A 19,789-nucleotide genomic window follows, 5' to 3' on the forward strand; every position below is an offset into this window, starting at 1 on the left:
CTATATTCCCTTCTATAATAAAAGTTATCTATGGCCTTTTAACAGTATACCAGCATGCCCTCTGTCATAGATGGGATCCAGTGTTTCATTGACAGCAGCCCGCTTAGATGCTGACCCTCCATTTCTGGATAGCCTGGACTTAAAATCCCTTCCCTTTTATCATGGGTTGCAGACTTTTTTTCATTCTTTCGACTGTAGTGCCTCAGTGTAGACACTACCTACACCGATGGGAGGAGTTCTCCCATCAGCATAGATACTCCACCTCCCCAGGAGGCAGCAGCTGGATCAACGGAAGAATTCTTCCAACAACCTAGCACTGTCTACTCCAGGGGTTGGGATGACTTAACTACATCACTAAAGAGTGATTTTTTCACACGCCCGACCAACGTAGCTGGATCGACCTAACATTTTAGTGTAGAACAGACTAGACAATGGTAATACATGGTTACACTGAGCAGGGGAAACCCTCTCCTTCTTTAGGTTTTCAAGACAAGGGTTTTCTTTTCAATTTCCATTAACTTTAATGGGATACCCCACGGGCGGGCCTGAGCCCTCCCCACTGCCTACCTACACGCGGGCCAGCCCTCTCCGGGGCCATCCGAGGCCCCCTCTGCCACCACACAAACTCCCGTCCCGGGGATGGCCTGAGCCCTCCCTGAGTCCCATCCACCGGCCCGAGCCCCCACAAGCAACTCTTCCTAGTCCTCCCTCAAGGCCTGGGCTGGTGTTGCCACTCAACCCTCCACCCCCCACATGTTCTTCCACACCCCACTAAGGGTCGTCCCCACTTTTCTGGCAAAACTGGGCATTTGTCAAGTTTGATCTTGGCAACTGGTGATCAGTTGGCAAGAACAAATTGGACAAATGCACAGTTTTGTCAAAAAAGTTGGGATGGCTGAGACAGGCCCTAAAAAAGGGACTGCACCAGCCAAAACAGGACATATGGTCACCCTACTGTGAGATGACGCTGTGGTTGCACTCTGGTTACAATTACCTATGCATATATACATGTATCCATTCATATCTATATATATAGACCACCTAAGGGCCATCAATGTAGAACATTACACACTTTCATAAAAGACCTTACTTGGCATATATTTATATATATATACACAATAACATTGTATGCAAACAGTTCATTCAATTGATTATTCTGTGAGGTTCAGACTCCCTGTTCTCTCCTTGAAGTGTCTGGACCCTGATTTTCACAATAATTTAAAAAAATAAATTAAAAGTTGCATGGGTCTATTCCTGCGCTCATTGAAGTCAATGGCAACACTCCTGTAGATATCCATGATTTATTAACCTTCTGAGTAGTAACCTTTTCTTGCTTACACTTGACATTCAATTTAGTCCTCAGAAGTGGCAAGTTTTCATATCTATCGCTCTTCGTGAGCAAGCACAAACACATCAATATTAAAAAAATATTGAGAATTATTTAATATATTTTAACTTGCTTTATATCTAACAGACATGTAACTCCTCCATGCCATGAAGCACTAGTGCCAACTTCATATTTTCTTAAGAAGATGATAGTTTTCAGCTAATACGTTCTGTCTGAAACCCTTAGGATAACCCATAAGAGAGTTTAAACATTTTGTACAGAATAAATTACCTTATCATTTGTTTTTACACTATCTAAATATTTCATATTAGGAAATATGATGAATTATACAACTCAGACTCCCAGTGGCATTTTTAAAGCAATTGTATTAGTTATAAATATGAGTACTTAGAGGGCTTGACTGCAGCTAACACAACTATTGTGAAACATTAGCAGCTCTAACTGGAAAGAAGGAATTAGTTAAAATGAATATTAAGAAGTATTATAGAACTGGCAGATGAAAATGCCAAGTATGTTTACCAAAAAAACACTCTGAACTGATGGCACTGACTTGTGCTCTCTTAATACTTGCTTCACAATCCCTCATAAGAGAATTAATGTCTATTTTGGCACTATGTATAACAAAAATCAGCACAAGTCTATAGTACATACCCAAAAGTTTGTACCAAAAAACTGAACCATATAATCACACTCATACATTTACTTTTCAAGTCAGGTCTCCCATATTAGAAAGGAACCAGCTGGTGGTGTTTCCCTAAATCTATCAAGTTGTCTGTTACTCACAGGCAAGTCAGAAAAATGTTGAACAGGAATTTTTTATTTTTAGTTTCTAAGGAAAATGCAGCAAGGCACATATCCAAGGGAAGAATTTTGTCTTTCATATTATGTTTCAATACTTTTGCATACAAAAACCTCACAATATAGCACAGATGCTGGACACTGATTCCATTCTTTTTTTCCCCACCAGCCATGCTGAGGGCACAAAGGCAACAAAGAATAGCCCTTCCACAACATCCAGAGATTTCACTGACATAATAGCTAGTTCTATGCCACCAACTCCCTCAATGTGTGGGTGGTTTCTGGATAGCCCAGGGATGAGGCTAGAACCACTCTAGCTTAGAGGAGTCACTCTAGCAACCGGAACATGGGGCAGCCCTTAGGCCCGGAGCCTAGGTTCCACCAGCACAACACAATTGGGCTTAAATGGCTGTATATCTTTATTAAAAGATAAAGGGAAAGTTCATAGTATTCCTGATGTATTACTCCATTGTTTATTTTTTTCTGTCAAATACAGGAAGATGTCTATCTTCTAATATAAACCTCACTGATGTCAACACTTCTAACACAAATATTCAGCAACCCATGCAGTATCTGTACAAGGTCTATCTCTTCCAGTTTACAGACACACTTTCTCCACCAATACCTCCACACAACTTGGACAGTATGAACAATCAAAAGGGTACTTCACACACCTAGTGACCCATAAGCATGGTACCATGATGGAGTCCTTTTCTTAGTATTTACAGTTATTCTTGTAGTTTGTTTCTCTACATTTCTTCAACCATAGAGAACGATAACAGTGAGCTTTTTCCAAAGTGCAGCTTTGTATTCGAACTATGTTAGGTTTTTGTTTGGGGGGAAAGGGGAGGTTAATGACCTAATTCTCTTTCCTTACATTAATAAATCAAATATTCCATTTGCTACTTAAAATCTTATTACTTATTACAATGGCCCAGATTCTAATTGTGTCAGTGGAAATCTGGAGGGACTCATAACTGTACCCCCATGCTCCAACCTCCACTCTCCCCGCCTCCTTACCATGCTGCTCAGAGCACCAGGACTGGCAGCCACGCCGCCTGGCCAAAGACAAATGAAGTATATTGTGTATTCCTTCATTTGTCTCTGGCGACCATCCTCTACCATCCTAACCTTGGGTTGGAAAGAAACAAATGGACTCATTATCCTTTGACAGCCTTTCTCATCCCCCTTTTCCATTAGCTTCCCTGGCTGTTAATCCCAGAGACTAGCCAATCAGTTTGATCTCATTTCACATAGAAAGGTTGATCTCCTTTTAATTGTCACAAATGCTAGTCTGGTCTGTTTGACTGGCAGTTGTCTCATCTAGTCTTCAAGTAGGTTTTTCAAGGTAAACTGGCTATCCACTTTCTGTTTGGGGAGACTCTAAATACCAGTGTGAAAAAGGTACAAGCCATTCCCCTGCAAACCTCTTGCAATGGGCTCCCAAAAGCTTCTAATTCTGAGCCATGATTGACAACTAAATCAAGCCAACTTGCCCTCCTCCCTTTGCAATGCAGAGTGGACAGGTGTGGAGCTGACCAGAGGGATGTCAGGGCTTTGTACTCTTCTGTACCTGTGGCTTCACCTCCAGAGCAGGAGCATCTTCTTCAAGATACTTCCCTTACTTCTGTGCTCGAGCAGACATGGAAGAAAACATAGGAATGTTATCACCCATTCCCAGCTACTTGTTTCTCCTCCTGTTGACTGGTTTTAGGATGGCCAGAGACCAGTCAAGAGATTTGTCTCCCTATCTGCATCTGTCATCAGGATTTAAGATCACCCAAAATAAAAAACAACTCAGGTATGTTTATTAGAAACAAAGTAAGTAAATGGGGTATGCTATAAAGGACTCCCAATACAGGAAAGCAAGGTAAATAGGTAAAGGTGACACTATAATTATACTGACAGTGACCAAAAAGGGTTTACTCCAGGGGTGGGCAAACTTTTTGGCCTGAGGGCCACATTGAGGTTCAGAAACTGTACGGAGGCCTGGATAGGGAAGGCTGTGCCTCTCCAAACAGCCTGGCCCTTGCCCCCTCCCACTTCCTGCCCCCCTCAGAATCCCAACCCATCAAACCCTCCCTGCTCCTTGTCCCCTGACCACTCCCTCCCAGGAACCCCCGCCCCTAACTGCCTCCTGGGGACCCCACCCCACCCAACCCTCCCTGCTCCCTGTCCTGACTGCCCTGACCCCTTCATACCCCTGCCCCCTGACGGGCCCCCCGGGATTCCCACACCTATCCAACCACCCCCTGCTCCATGTCCCCTGACTGTCCCCCCCAGGATCCCTTGCCCCTTATCCAAACCCCACGCTCCTTACCATGCCACTCAGAGCACCAGGACTGGAACCAGCCATGCTGCTGCACAGTCTAGAGCATCGGGGCAGGCCGGTGCTGGCGGCACAGCGAGCTGAGGCTGCAGGGGAAGAGGAACGGGGGGGGAGGGGCCGGGGGCTAGCCTTTCCAGCCAGGAGCTCAAGGGCTGGGCAGGATGGTCCTGCAGGCCGGATGCGGCCCACAGGCCATAGTTTGCCCACCTCTGGTTTACTCCCTTTCCAAGATAGGTTCCAGGTGCGGGGTATGGAGGATGTAAACAGTCTCTACCATTTCTTGAAGCTGGTGTCTGAAACCTGCGCAAGGGAGCCTGGCATACTGCCCGTAACATTCCCTTTGTCCTTTTTAACTTTTCCTTCAGCTTTTCCACGATCTGAAGGCAACTGCTATGCTCAGCCTGATGGTGTTGGCTAGAGCACAGCTCCTTTAGCAGCTCACAGAGGGCTGCCTGCAATTCACTCTGCTAGTTATTCACAGAGAGCAATTCCTTCTCTCTCCTAGCCAGCAGCTCACTGAGGTCCTGGACCTTCAGCTTTACCCTTCCAACCTGTGACACATACGTGTTGTTTTGTGCCACTAAGCCCTCCAACTTGAACCCAAGCTTCTCTATTTCCAGGTCCCGGGACTGTAACTGGGACGCAAGATCTTTGATTAGAGTAGCCTGCGTGGAACTGACTTGTATAGCTCCACACACACCAAATACATCCCATACATCGGGGCTCTTTTCTTAAGTTTCCTTGAGGGCTTGGGTTTTTTCCCCAATAAAACTCTCTCAACTTCGGGACAGCACACTCAGTGCCTCCCAGCCCTGGAACAAATCTTTTGCCCAGGGATTCTTCCCTTTACTAAAGTAATGGACACGAGATAAGTGACTCTTTATTATACAGGGCACTCCAGCTGTCCTTCCCGTAGGCGTGCACACTCATATTGATAGTAAGAGTAGTTCAAACTATCTGCCTCTTAGCTGGTCAAGCTGTCACTACTATTGCTGAGCAGCAGCAAGATCCCACACAGGGCTCCCTGCCTCGGTGTGTCGGAGATCAGGTCTTCTAATCTCCTCGGCAGCACAGGATATGGAAGGAGCATGAGGTGGGTGCCTTGGGCCTACAAGGCGGAGCTGTCTTCCACTCGCCTTGTTGCCTCCTCAATAACTGCCAGTGTGCAGGGTCAGGCCTAGCAGAAATGCTCTGCTCTGGCGGCCTTGGTCTGTTGCCCACCTTGCCGACCTTACTGCAGTCGATGGCTGTTTCTTGGCGATGGCTGGGAGTCGTCAGCCGTGGCAAGCCAACCCTCAGCCATGGGCTGGGGCTCTTGAATTGGTACCGATAACTACTTGCCATTGGCCAAACACAAAACCTTAACCGGAGGACAAAACTCGCAACCAAACCTCCGGCTTCCCAGCTGGTGCTTCCTGATTGAGGAAGAAATGAGCTTGTTAGGTCAGTGGGGCATGAGTACCCTGTGACAGCTGGCACTATGCCGCCCACTTGTGGGACACAACGGCGCACCAGCCGCCGGCCTCTCATCCTACCCATTCCTAGTGCGCTCAGGCATGGGAACCCAACTATGCAACCAGTGGGTTGCGGTCACAGTCAGTAAAAATAAAAACAGGCAAAAATAAACAAAATGGGAGTTGTGTCAAGGTCGCCAGAACTGTTGACTGGTTTTAGGATGGCCAGAGACCAGTTGAGAGATTCATCTTCCTACCCTACCCATCTATCATCAGGGTTTCAGACACCCAAAATAAAAACCTACAAAGGAGCACTGGAGTAAAACTCAGGTATGTTTATTAGGAACAAGGTAAATAAATGGGGTATGCTATAAAGGACTCCCAACACAGGTAAGCAAGGTAACTATACTGACTGTGACCAAAAAGGGTTTACTCCCTTCCCAAGACAGGTCCTAGGTGAGGGGTATGGAGGACTTAAAATATCTCTACCATTTCTCGCAGCTTGCGTCTGAAACCTCAACCTCACGATGCAGATTGGGTCTGGAACTGACCAGGTGACTCAGCAGAATGAGGAGTGGTCCTAAAGCAACAGGTAGGTGATAACGCTGCTTGATGCTGGCGATTCTTCTTCCTCCTTCCCTGCAGTGTCGTGGGTGCAAGTAAGATCCAGATTAGAGGGTGGCAGCTAGCAGCTCACCCTTGCATGCAAGTGTGTTAAACCCTCCCACAACCCTGAGGCATGGTGCTCTGGCTCACACACCTGAGTAGAACACACTGCTGTCGTCCAGCACTCTGCCACTCAGATGGGCAACAGCTTCCCTCTGACATGCTAACCCTTATATGCCCTGCTGTTACTGGGCAGATCACATGTCTCATGGTTGCCTGGTTGCCCACCTTTCAGTAGAAAGGGCAGGAAACTATACCTGAGGAGGGTGGGAGAAGGACAGCCACGATGGATTCCTAGTTGTTGTTGTCTGGAATTCAAGATGACGTGTGGGTATTCATGCCAAAATAGAAATACAGAAATTCTCCCCCTACAGTCCTGCAGTCAAGAGAGCACATGCAGAACAGCAACACCTCTGTTATATAACATAATTACCACTCCATGAAAGTATTCAGTCACTGAAGCTGATGATGCATCCCAGAGCAATATGGAGCCCTCAGAGATCCAGGTAAGTGCAGGTGCCAGTTAGAAGCCAATTTCAGAACATGATTACATGCTGTAGGCTACTCCTTTTTCAGCTCTGCTATTGAATAATTATTCAACAAGCACTAAATTGTGGCATTAAGTCTCAGTAACGCATTGTAGAGTGAGTAGTTCTACCACTGCAGTACAACCTCAAGAAAATATCATGCCTCACACTACCTCCTGCAGAGCATAGAAGTTTCACCAACCTTAAAGAGGGAGCATCATACACTCCCCTCATCTCCATGGCCACCCAACTCCCGTAAGTGGTGAAGAAAAAAGGCACAGCCATAGCCTCACTACTTCCTTCTGCCTCTTCAGTACTCTCTATACACAGGCTAGCCAGCAGTATGAACATTCCTCTTGCGTCTGGCACCTGTGAGAGGGAGCAAGGTTCCCTGTGCCCTCTCCCTCTGCCAGTGGTGGCTGAGCACAACCCAGTCCTTAAGTTATGTCGTCAATGAGATCTCGATGACAAGTCTGAGAAAAAAAAGCTCATCACCGCTGCTGTTATGATGTCATGTCTTTTCTAACCTTGTTGTATAACAGAAATAATGTTTATGGCACTGGATTCTAGGTGCAATAAATGACTTTTGTGATTATAAAATACCAGAGCTTTGCTTCAGCCTTCAGCCAAACTCGAAGTCATTTATTACCTTCAATTACTTCATCACTATTAACATTATTACTGAAATAAAGACACTTCTGACTTCCAGAATTTCACTTTCTGACGTTTCTATTTTAAGCCAACATATTGAAGACTCAAAAAAAAAAAATCACATATTATCTATATTCCCCCAGAGAATAAATTTCCCAAGGGATACCCTCATTGATCCTTTTGCAAGACAGCTACATTAAATCAAGTCTATATAAACTCCTCATCAGGTGCACAGAATCTACAGTCCTTAATATTACATTACACTTGTAGAAATTATGTTATGTTTGGAAACAGGAGGGTTACAAACTACTATTGAACTTGTTTTCACCACAAACAGCTTAAATTCCCTATTAAACTTGTACTTCATTGACTGGAACTAACGAACTGAAAGACAATCATTTTAAAAATCCTATTTAAAAAAAATAATTTTCCTTACCTGTGATGCTAGTAAATTAAATTACGGAAACAGAGAGGATTTTATGGCCCCAAATCTCAGCACTGTAGCTCAGGAGGTGCCGGGGGGAAAAAAAAGGGGGAGTGGGCAGAGACGGGTTTGATTCACCTTTGTACCTTCCAAATTCTGAGCCCTTCCAGGGGCCTCCCTGACCTTAAGCGCAATTTAGAGCACCCCGTGGGCTCCTCTGAGTTAACTTAACCCTACTGGTCACCAGCAGGCTACTCCACTAACGCAGAACAGCTGAGGGCACTGTGCTCTGACCAGGCCCCTATGCCAGGAGCTACAAAGGAGGTTGAAACAAGACTGTTCCTCCAGCCCTGTACTGGTGGGAGGAAATGTGTCCTCTTGATGTGTGTTCATGATGGGGGATGAGGGGGGAGGAAATGTGTTTTCCCTGCCCCTGACCCCACATGTCAAGGAGATTCCCCAGTGGGGTGATCTCCCTGGTTTCCTATGCCTTTATGCCACCAGAGCAATGTAAAGAGGCCACAGTGTGGCCTAAAAATCTAATTTACCTTTCATTTTGTTTGTTTGCAGGGTCATGCTAGCCGCTTCTGGGAGCTGCCTGAAGCAAGCACTGCCCAGAGCCTGTATTCCAAACCCCCTCCCATATCCTAACTCCTTGCCCCAGCCCTGAGCCCCCTCCCGGCACCCAAACTCCTTCTCAGGGCCCGCACCCTGCACCCCCTCCCGCACTCCAAGCCCCTTGGCTCGAGCCCGGAGCCCCTTCCTGTACCCCAAACCCCTCAGCCCCGGCCCCAGACCAGAGCCTGCACCCCCAGCCAGAGCCCTCAAACCCCCCCACACACACCCAACCCTCTGCTCCAGCCCTAAGCCCCCTCCCATATTCCAAACCCCTCATCTTCATCCCCATCCCAGAGCCCACACCCCCAGCCGGAGCCCTCACCCCCTCACAAACCCCAACCCCATGCCCCAGCAAAACTGAGTGAAGGTGGGGGAGAGCAAGTAAAAGAGGGAGTGGGGATAGAGTGAATGGGGGTTGGGCTCAGAGCAAGGGCCTGGCAAGGGTGTTCCGTTTTCTGCAGTTAGAAAGTTGGGAACCCTAGTTCTGAAGTTAGCAGGGGATCCCTGCTTTTGCTTTGGTGAGCCCACTTCAAATGTCAAATGAAAATTAAGCTAGTAAAAGACGACGACAGATGCTGGATCCCCACTAACGGATGTGCCATAATGTAGAGAGAAGAGATTTTTAATATCAGAACAGTAAGTATTAGAATGCATTCCAGAATTATTATTTATTAATACCGTAGTGCCTAGGGCCCCAGTCAACAGTCAGGGTTCCATAGTGCTCTGAAAAAACAGGGAATTTTTGGAAGAGGTGAACCTAAGTGCCTTTACACAGGTGTGAGGGGTAGGAGAAATGACAAGAGGAGCCAGAAGTAGTAATAACTAAGAGTATGACTTAATGGGTTTAGATGAAACTCGGTGAGATGCTTTCCATAAATGGGATGTGGATAAGAACGAGCTACAGGAGAGACACAAAGGAAAGAAGAAGCAGAGGGAGGCACTATCTGTCAGGAACACCAGGTAAAGATTAAATGACTTATCAACAAAGTGGATGTGTGTTGCCTAGAGTGAATGACAAAAGTTGGGGCCAACTAATGAGGTATAAGAAATAACTGAATATTTTACTCATAACTACCAAGATATTAACAAATACAGCTATGGATCACCCAAAAGACTGTTAGATTATGTAGAGGACAACTTAATGATTCAGAAGGGAAAGAATCTGCCCACCCTAAAAAAGCCATCCCTGCTTCCAGTAGTGCCCCAAATTTTCTGGTGCTTTACGCAGCTGCGTATGCCTAAGGACAGCCCTGCCCACACTCCCCGGGCTCCGCATTCAAATAATGGCGGGGCTGAGGTGGGCGTACCAGGCGGGGGAGCTGTATGCGCAGCACCTTCCCACCAGTGCTGCCCCAGGCTTGGCAGGGGCCCCAGAGCACAGGGAGGAGGCAGGGACCATGCTATAGAGGAGCTCAGCTGTCTGTGGCGCGCAGCAGCACAGCAACCAGAAACTTCTGGGGAGGATGCTGACGTATTACTATGGCTCTTTGACAAAGTACATTGGTAAATTCTGGCTCCTTCTCAGGCTCAGGTTGGCCACCCCTGGTCTATATGATGATGTAGAGAGGGGAGACAAAGTTGTACATAGTAGAATAGTTTTATTTTTTAACCTAGGAATTTACAATAAAAAAAAATCAGGTTAAAATAATATTACTCAGGCGGTGAAATCAAGCACTCAGAAGTCAAAAAATGTTGGCATTAAAGCTTCCCATGCAACCTTAATTTGGTTTCTTGTGCACATGCTTTATGATACAATTGTTAATTACATGATCGCATACTTTTTTTCCCCCTCCCCCAACAGAACCCTTGCAACATTCAGTCCACAAGAAAGATGGTATTCAAGGAATAAATTAGGATTGTGTAGTAAGTAAGGCTGTTGTTATGTAGCACCTCCTACTTCATTTGATTAGAAGATGGAAGGTGTGAATGAACATCAAACTTGACATAAACATGCTAGGTGCTTTAAAAGTTTGGGTCCTAGGGTTGTTAAATTAGGCACCCAATCGAGACACCCAAATTTAGTGGGTACTTTTCCAAGTTATTGCCTTAATCTCCTTATGCCTTCATTTCCAACACGTGAAATCCCTCGCTGCCTCACAGAAATGTTGCAAAAATAACTAAGGTTTGTGAGGCTCAGATACTACAGTGATAAGTGCTATTAAAATCCATAGGAAGTTGTTAATTCTGTATTCAAAGCAAGGTTTAGAAAGATGGTGTTCAGTGAATGAAGCATGGGGTCACACACTGAATGGTGACGATAACAAGCAATACTAAACCGCTGTCTCACTGACTGAGCACTGTCCACCCTGTGCAATGATAAAGTTGATCTGGTCTCTAAGATTCTCAGGAACCACAGCAAACTCCCTCTGGGTCAGGGATCTCAAACTCAAATCACCACGAGGGCTACATGAGGACTAGAACATTGGCCTGAGGGCCACATCACTGAACACTTTTCATACAATGATACAAAAGTATAGTCAAAAATGAAAAAAAAATGAAGAGTAATATTGTATGCCATTAAAAATCAATGTATTAACTTTTTTAAAACTGTAATGCGAAAAGTCAGTGCTAATTTTGACAATCTTTTCATTTTTGGCCACTTAGCTGGCAGAATTTTGCATCAACCAGAGCATCAATATTAGGTTCGATATCTTGAGATGAAACCAGTGTTGCTTGCAAATTGTACCACATTCCATACAAAAACCTACACACGTGCCAAAATGAGGGGTGCACACACAACTTTTTCTCTGCCCCTTTGAGACTATGTGTTATCATGTAATCTTTTAATAACAGGGTCACATACTGTCTCTCATATAATATATACCTTTTTTCTACACCCTTAAATTGTATAGCATCTTACAGTGATTTTTCTACTGACTTTTATTGCGTTGTCACAGTAGCCCACTATATGTTTACCAGCAAAGGACTTGCTACTTACCATAAACCTGAGTGGCTAAGCATGCAAAAAACCCCACTCCACCCCTTCCATGAGGACTCGCCCCTGCCCCACTTCTTCCCACCTCTTCCCCGCCCCCATTCCAACCCCTTCCCCAAAGTCCCAGTCCCGACTCGGCCCCCTCCCTGCCTTTATTCCAACCCCTTCCCCAAATCCCTGCCCCGGCCCCACCTCCTCCCCTAAGCGTGCAGCATCCCCACACATCCCGCCTTTTCCTCCTGGAAAGTCCTAAGCAACACCAAACAGCTGTTTGGTGGCGGGAAGCTCTGGAAGGTAGGTGGAGGAGCAGGAACACAGCATGCTTGGATAGGGGAGAGGAGAGGAGAAGGGAGCTTGGCAGGCCACAGGAAATAGCTCTGCGGGCCGGCCGCATGTTTGAGACCCCTGCTCTAGGTCTTCACATCCACATTTCATCTAAATCTTGCTGATTTATTCTACATAACATCTCTAAGATATCACCTTTCAAATCCACACAGCTAAAGCTCTCACCTAAACGCTCATCATCTCACATCTCCATTACTTCACCAAACTTCTCTCTGAACATGATAAATGCAATCATCTTACCCCACTCATACCCATCCAGAATACTGCTGCTAAAAGGAATTTCCTAGACTGTTGCTTTGACCACATCACCCTCTCTTTGAATCCCTCCACTAGTTCCTCTTCTCTACTGCATCAAACACAAGCTTCTCATATTCACTTTAAAGGCCTTTCTCAGCCTCTCCCCACACTACAGTACCTATCGTCTCTCATTCTCTACTGAGCTGCCGATGCTCACCTCTGATCAGGCACCACGACAGTCTCCATTGTCCACTAGTTAAAATGTTCAAACAAGCACTTCTGTGCTTTCTCCCATGCTTCCCTACACATTTGGGAGATGCTTCCCACAAAGTTACCTCATTAACCACCTTCAAATCCCTTCTCAAAACTCTTCTTTGCCATGATGCCTACAAAAAACTCAACAACAGCTAAGCTGCTGGCATGCAGAGACCACTGCTTGTCATGCTGACCAATACTGTCTTGTTTCCTTGAACTCTCCCATCTGTCTATATCCATCTGTTGTCAGCTGTTTTATTAGATTGTAAGCTCCTTGGGGGTGGGAGGAGAGAGACTGTCTCTGTTCTGTATTTGTACAGCATATAGTCCATATGGTCCATAACTAGGGTTCATATAAGCTATGATAATATAAATAAATAAATTAAATAGCAGCACACAAAAGGTCAAATGCCAAGCTCCAGATCCCATCCTCTAGTGGCATAAGCTGCCTGAACTCTCATGGCATAGGCTCAAATGTGAGTGGGGCAGAATCAGGCCATTCAAAGTATGTGCTGATTCAGCACTTATCCTGGGCAGCTTCTAACAGTGGATTTGTCCACTGTGAAGCCCCAGATTCATTTTACAGCTGCCCTCCGCCAGTGGAACCATTAGAGGAGCAGAGCAGTGGTCCTGCTGGTGCAGATGCAGCTATCTGCACTCTTTTCCTGTGCCCATGGAAATGAACCTGCTAACAAACATAACTAGAGGTCATACGGAGAGTACTTTTATGCATTTCATGAAAAATATATGATAGGCACATACAATAGTTAACTGTGAAACACTGATAGGTCAAAGATTTCAAAGTAAAATGTAAGAGTATTAAGATGGCCTAGCTGACATTGTGAATCCAGAACTTCATTATGAAACTAAGGCAGCAGTCAAACTTTTTTTTAAATCAGTCAGATATTATTTCCCTACAGTTTAGGAAAGGATAAGTTTATTTGGCTCCCATCCCAGCTGTCTGTATCAACCCCATTTACACAGGCTTTATCTAATTTTCCAGATAGTTACCCATAACGCTTTATCCTTGCATACACAGTAATTATGTTCTGAAAACTGAGGATACCCTATACTAAAATTAAACTGTTTTATGCATTTTTCCTCGTATTTCATCATAATCAGTCTAAAGCATTCTGGAATCTGAAAATGTAACACGTCTCATACAAAGGATAATTCCTTTTAGTAAAGAACCCTAACTTCTATCAAAATACTGTGTTAATGGAATGCTTTTTTTAATAAAAACTGAAAATGGCTTTCCACACATACAGAATCTCACAAAGTAAATATATTATATATTTTAATGTGTAAATGAGCAAATTCTTTTTGTATATCGTGTTGCCTCTTTTACAAAAGTTATTCTACAACTAAAGTGCCTAATAACACTCTCCCCAACAAATGCTCAAGATCTCATCGTTTCAGGAGATAAATTATATTCAAGAGCCACAAGTAGGTGCACAAATCATGGTTCTTTAAGCCATCCACATACACCTTCACTGGATCGTTAGAATTACTCAAGGTGTAAGTCAGAATTTAGAATTTGTCAGTTTGCAGGAACGGTGCCAAGAGGGAGGGAGGGAGGGAGAAAGAAAGAAAAAAAGAAAAGTTAAGGTCCAATCCAGTTCCCACGGAGATCAATGGGAGTTTGCCACTGATATAAATGCAAGTAGAAATTGGCCACTAATGGATAATTTGCATATATCAGGCCACTGAAAGCAGACATGTCTCATAGTAACAAAACCTACAAAAGAACTGAGTACTGAATAAAAATAATGAGGAGTCCTTGTGGCACCTTAGAGACAAATAAATTTATTGCTTATGCCCAAATAAATTTGTTAGTCTCTAAGGTGCCACAAGAACTCCTCATTGTTTTTGCTAATACAGACTAACATGGCTACCACTCAAAGCTGAATAAAAATAAACCACTGATTGCCCACTTCTGTCTTGGATTCTGCTGCTTTGCCTCTTCTTATATTTCTCAGGTGCCTGCCATGACAGTGACTTTTTCAAAGACATGAAGGCCTCCAAATTTCCCATCTTACACTTTCTCACTATTCGTATGTTGGCACAAAAGGGTCAACAGGTGTAAAGGGGCATGTGGAATCAATGCAGCATTGCTGTTACAGGAAAGAAACTTTTTTTAAAAAAAATGAAAGAAAAGAGTATCTACAGCACTGTGCAAACTGCCCAAGTACACACATCACTGCTTGGCACCTTTGTCTTAATAAAAATGACATACCACCTTGTAAATTGGCACAGTGCCATCCTGACAGATGGGCTGAAGTGTAGGCAGTCAAGAGACTATGTATAAGTATCAAATGTGTTTTCTGAGAGCAGGACTTCCAGCCAGGAATGTTAAAACAGCTGTCCACCTTGAGCTTGCATGCCTATGCTTAAGAGGATATGCTATTGCCACTCAACCCATGAGCTGGATTAATTTAGAAAATAAATAAAATAGCTTCCAAAGCCACATAAGGTGAGTTTTTGTAGAATCAGGATTAGTGATCTGCAGGAGCTTTACAGAATTACACTTAGTGTAAAAATGGGTAAGTCTTAAAGGGTTGTAAGAGGTTTTAAGCTCTAAGGTTTTGCAGAACTTTTTTCAAGTTGTATGGTTGTAAACAAAGAGTCTCAATTAAGAAATATTTTTCAGAGTAACATACTCAGAAGCAGTACAAGTTCAATTATCTATGTCAATGTCTTTATATTTTGAAATATGAAAGATATTTAAAAAAACCACTCTCCTCACTAAGATATGCTTTACTAAGCATCAGCTCGTTGTTTTTTCCTCTTCAGAACGTCTCTCAGCACCCATGATCCCTCACTGAATTGAAAATTGATTATATACCACAGATGTGGGGGTAATACCCATGTGACTAAATTACAGAACAATCTGATAAATGCATTTATTCTTCACCATCAGCTACTTTGCCTGCCCTCTGCCCACTACTTCATCTCATCATAAGGACTTCTAAGAGTTCAAACCTCTGAGCAAGTTTCAAATAGCCTTATTGGTTTAAATTAATAGATAAATGTTTTCTCTTTTCCCAAAAGATGAAATATAACATTTACCCACATAATATCACTGATCTAAACCCCAAATGTGCAACATTCAATCCTGAACAAGTGACAGTTTTAAAAGTCCAATATATTACTCAATCCCACAGAGCTTTTTACACTGTTGAAGAGAGGCAATACCCAGATTTCCAATGGAAAACAACACTTGCTTATAGCCCTGTAAGGTCCTGAGATATTGGACTATACAGTTGTGATTTTTTTATATATATACATACATACATACACACACACACACACACACAGCAAAGCTATTTTAGCCATTTTAGAGGCGTTTTTATTGTATTCACTAAAATTTTTCTCCCCTTAATCCCTATACTGATGGATTCGTAGGCTAAATTGTTCAAATGTGGGTACCTAAAGTTAGGCACCTAAATTCAAAAGTAAACATCTAAATAAAACACCTCTTTTTATGAGCTGTGCATCCATAGCAAACAATCCAAAGCCAATAATGTTGCAGTCAGGTAAGTCAGAGCAAAATCAGTCCCGTAACTTCAGGCTCATATCCATTTCTTCATACATCTCCAACTCACGTTTGCTTTGTTAATCTAAAATGCAGTCCTTTAATACTTTGATTTTCATTGTATTTGTTTTATTTCAATATCCTCCATTCAGAGCACTTGGGCAAGCAGAACGCTTTCACTACACACACACACAATTTCAGAAACCTGATCTTGCTTCCCTCTTCACCCAGGACTCAGAGACTGTCCTCCTGCTTTTTTGCTTCCACAGAAATCTCTCTCCTTTCCGTGAAAGTTTCAAATCCCTTTCTCTGCCATCACAAGCTATAGTTACTAATCCTGACCTGCTTGCTTACCTCCTTCCAAGCACCAAGAAAGCTCATCCCATGCTACTTTGCATTTCCATATCAACACCACTTAACCAGAGGGAAGGAGGGAAAGGGAAGGTACTCTGTTGCCTACTCAATATTTCACTACCATGATTTGTGACTGATAAAAACCATACTAGGTCTTTTTTGAAAACCAGCACTGCCCAAAATGCCTTGGGCTCTGTAAAACCACTGCCTAGAGAACTAACTTAAAAATGATTCAGGGCACAATCAAATTGCTGATGAATAGGTCAAAAGGAACAAAAATAGTGATCCTGGGGGCTTCCCCATGTGATCTAATATTTCTGCTGAATACAGTAATTACATGCATACCTTCTCACTTCATTAGGCATGTTTCAATCATGAATACCCATTTTCCATGGAACTATTGCTTTTAAGGTTAACTTGAAGGCAAAATAATTTAACTTAAGATCAATAATAATAACTCTACAAAAAAACAGTCATGATGAGCATCCAAAACCATTAGTAGTCCTCTCCATCCCTCATAGAGCCTCTGCTTTCCTTTAAAAATAATATAGTAAATGTAAGCAAGCTTCATTTCATACAGGATAACACAAAACACTACTGTAAACCTGGAAACCAGTGCACTGCTTCCCCCATAAGCATACATTTGGAGTCTAGTCATGATCTCTAAAAGCCTAACTGGTCTGTGACCCAATTATCTGAAAGATCATCTGTCTTCCATCATTGGAATTACTATCAACTGGGTCACTCTCACTATCTCAGGATTATACTACCAAGGGCCAGGTGCCGGTTGTTCTCTGGGGGTGACCCAATACCTCCTACTAGCTGTCTGCCAAAATCTAAAGTTGGAGAACTTCAGGACACAGCCTGACATGCCTTTCTGGTCACGTTTTTGATTGATTTAAGGATCAATTTAACAGTTGAGATTGAAGGGACTGTTTAATTTTGTGACTTTTCCAAGGACGTTGATTACTTCCCATTATTTTATTAATGTTTTTTAAATTACGTAAAATTTTCAGATGATTTAGTGATGAGTGCCAAAATACATTTCTAAGCAAGGATAAATAAATATTAGGAAAATAAAGTATGTTGTTCAAATATGACAGCTCTTCCACACAAAATGCTATGACTATAGTAAAGATAGGTTAGCTGAAGTTTTGAAATACAAGGCTTCATTATTATCAAAGATCTCCTACGGAACATTGTAAACTGTAAAATAACGTTTATTTCTGAAAAACTGTTACCTACTATTGTTATTTGTAATCTCAAAAATTACTTTAACTGACAAAGATTAGAGAAAAAAAACCCGCTGTTCATTTAAGACTGTGTGTGTAGTCAGTGTCATGGTTTCTCAAAAACAGGTGACACTAACTGATTATATATAAGAGAGTTGGTCAATACAGCAGGGAAGAGAAAAAATAAATTTAAAAAATGTCACTGTTACACTACAAAAAGTAGCAGGGAAACTCAGGGCAGGTGTAAGACCTGGAACTAGCTTTAATTCATGTTTTGAAAAGGATTAGATTTTAAGCCAATGGTGTCCCTTTAAAAAGCTTAGTTATTTTTACTATGATGCCTTACCTAGGTACAGTGATGCATTTTCTTTCTTGACATTGTCATCTAAGTAGGTTGGTCCCAAGGTATAGATGGGTGTGGATCCCATGCCAATGAGAATTTGGGCACAAATGAATAAAGCTACATAGAGGGAATGATCATTTCCACCTGAGTCCTTGACACAGGCTGGTGACTCCAGATGGTCTTTGGCGGTATTATTGCCAGTCACGCACAAGCCCTCGTTAGAGAGGGAAGAGTTCAATTCTTGGATCTGATATGGTGGAGAGATGAAATGAGGTAAAGAAAAAAGTGCAGCCCCAAGAGCAATGAAAAACCCACCTACAGCAAGCCAGAGTGGCCTCCGTCCACGCCCCCCAAAGTAACTGATGAACACCACGACCACCAGACTACCAATATCAAAACAGCTGACCAGCAGCCCAGACTCAGAGCTTTTCAAACTGTACCTCCTCTCAATGGTGGTAATAACACTGCTCAGATACCCAGAGACCATTAAGGACTGAATGAAGGTCAGAAAGCACATGCACACCAAGAAGAAACGGGAATCTGTCAACACCACGCTGAGACACTTTCTACCTGAGAGAGCTAGCAACGTGGAAGCTGGGGAAACACCTTTGCTTGTGCCAGCACAGTTATTACAGTCTGTCCTCTCAGTGAAACTCCCGACCCCTGAAAAGGTGGAGGCTGTGAAAGAAAATACAGTCCCAGAAGCAGCAGCAGCAGCAGCAGCACCATTACTGTGAGCTGATTTGTCCATGTCAAGGCCACATCTCAGGTCAAACCTCGTTTGGAAACTGTGCAAGAAACTCCGTTTTGCCTCAAGGAGGGTGCTTTGTGTTGTGGTAATCCGAGAAGCAGACCTGTTCAGAGCTGGCAAACTTTTGGACCTGAAGCTCTCCACTTGATCCTCTGGCTGCTGTTCTCTGGGGGAGAATGGGTGCTGCTGCTTTATCGCTGGCGACGCCATGCTGGCAGCAACTCTGGTCTGCGTTAAGTTAAAAAACAAACAAACATCGGACACATTGTATTGTTCAGTTAGAACCTCCGTTGCCATTTCATCACGTAAACCCAAGGAAGTGTAACATATTCTCTGTGGATTTACTTCCCCAACTCCAACACACAACTAACCGTGGTACACATCAATGTATAAGAGCACGTGTCTAGCGGTGTCCTTTGTGGCTCCATCCTTCTTAGCACTTCTTAGGGAGCCGTCCTAACAGCCGAGCTATGAACAGCTTGGACGGTGCCTCTATCCTTCTGCTGGAACATTTCCCACATGGATTAATTGGCTATGTTTAACAATGAAAAAGCACCAGGGTGCAAGGTACAGCCCAGCCTGGGCAAGGGAGACCTCTTGGTCATCTGCATCTTTGCCTCTTCCTATCCGCAGGCTGCAGCAGGGAGGCTGTCGGCACCAAATCCTGTTTAAAACCTCGTGATGGCAAATCTGCCAATCTGTAATGCAGAGAGATCAAGCAGAAGGTCAGCGAACTGCTTTTGTCCTGCTTTGCCCAGCACTAGCTCCCAACTGCAGCTCCTCAACCCGAGGCTAGAAAAGGATATGAAGGGCGCTGTTGCCAAGCTCCCTCTCCGCTCCTGAACAGTAAGAGCAGGACGTCTGAGACCCTTTCCCAGCAATCGTATACCCCACACCCACTCCCTTGACTCTGTCCAGTTTAAAGCTTCTCTCTTGTATTGGTCTCATAGTTAACCTCTCAATTATGACTCACTCAGATTCATTTTA

At 43.7% G+C, this 19,789-nt stretch overlaps 1 protein-coding gene across 1 annotated transcript in view; it reads right to left on the minus strand.

Annotated features, from left to right (window-relative positions):
• The window catches only part of LOC116833146 (solute carrier organic anion transporter family member 5A1-like), an 86,351-nt gene extending 66,856 nt beyond the window's left edge, over positions 1 to 19,495 (minus strand). The window contains exon 1 of the mRNA XM_032794442.2: positions 18,055 to 19,495. Within this exon, the coding sequence (XP_032650333.1) occupies positions 18,055 to 19,099 (1,045 nt within the window). The 5' untranslated portion in view covers positions 19,100 to 19,495. The remainder of the gene's footprint in view (positions 1 to 18,054) is intronic.
• Between the last annotated feature and the right edge of the window lie 294 nt (positions 19,496 to 19,789).

This window comes from Chelonoidis abingdonii, chromosome 2, assembly GCF_003597395.2.
Source record: "Chelonoidis abingdonii isolate Lonesome George chromosome 2, CheloAbing_2.0, whole genome shotgun sequence".
Lineage (NCBI taxonomy): Eukaryota > Metazoa > Chordata > Testudines > Testudinidae > Chelonoidis > Chelonoidis abingdonii.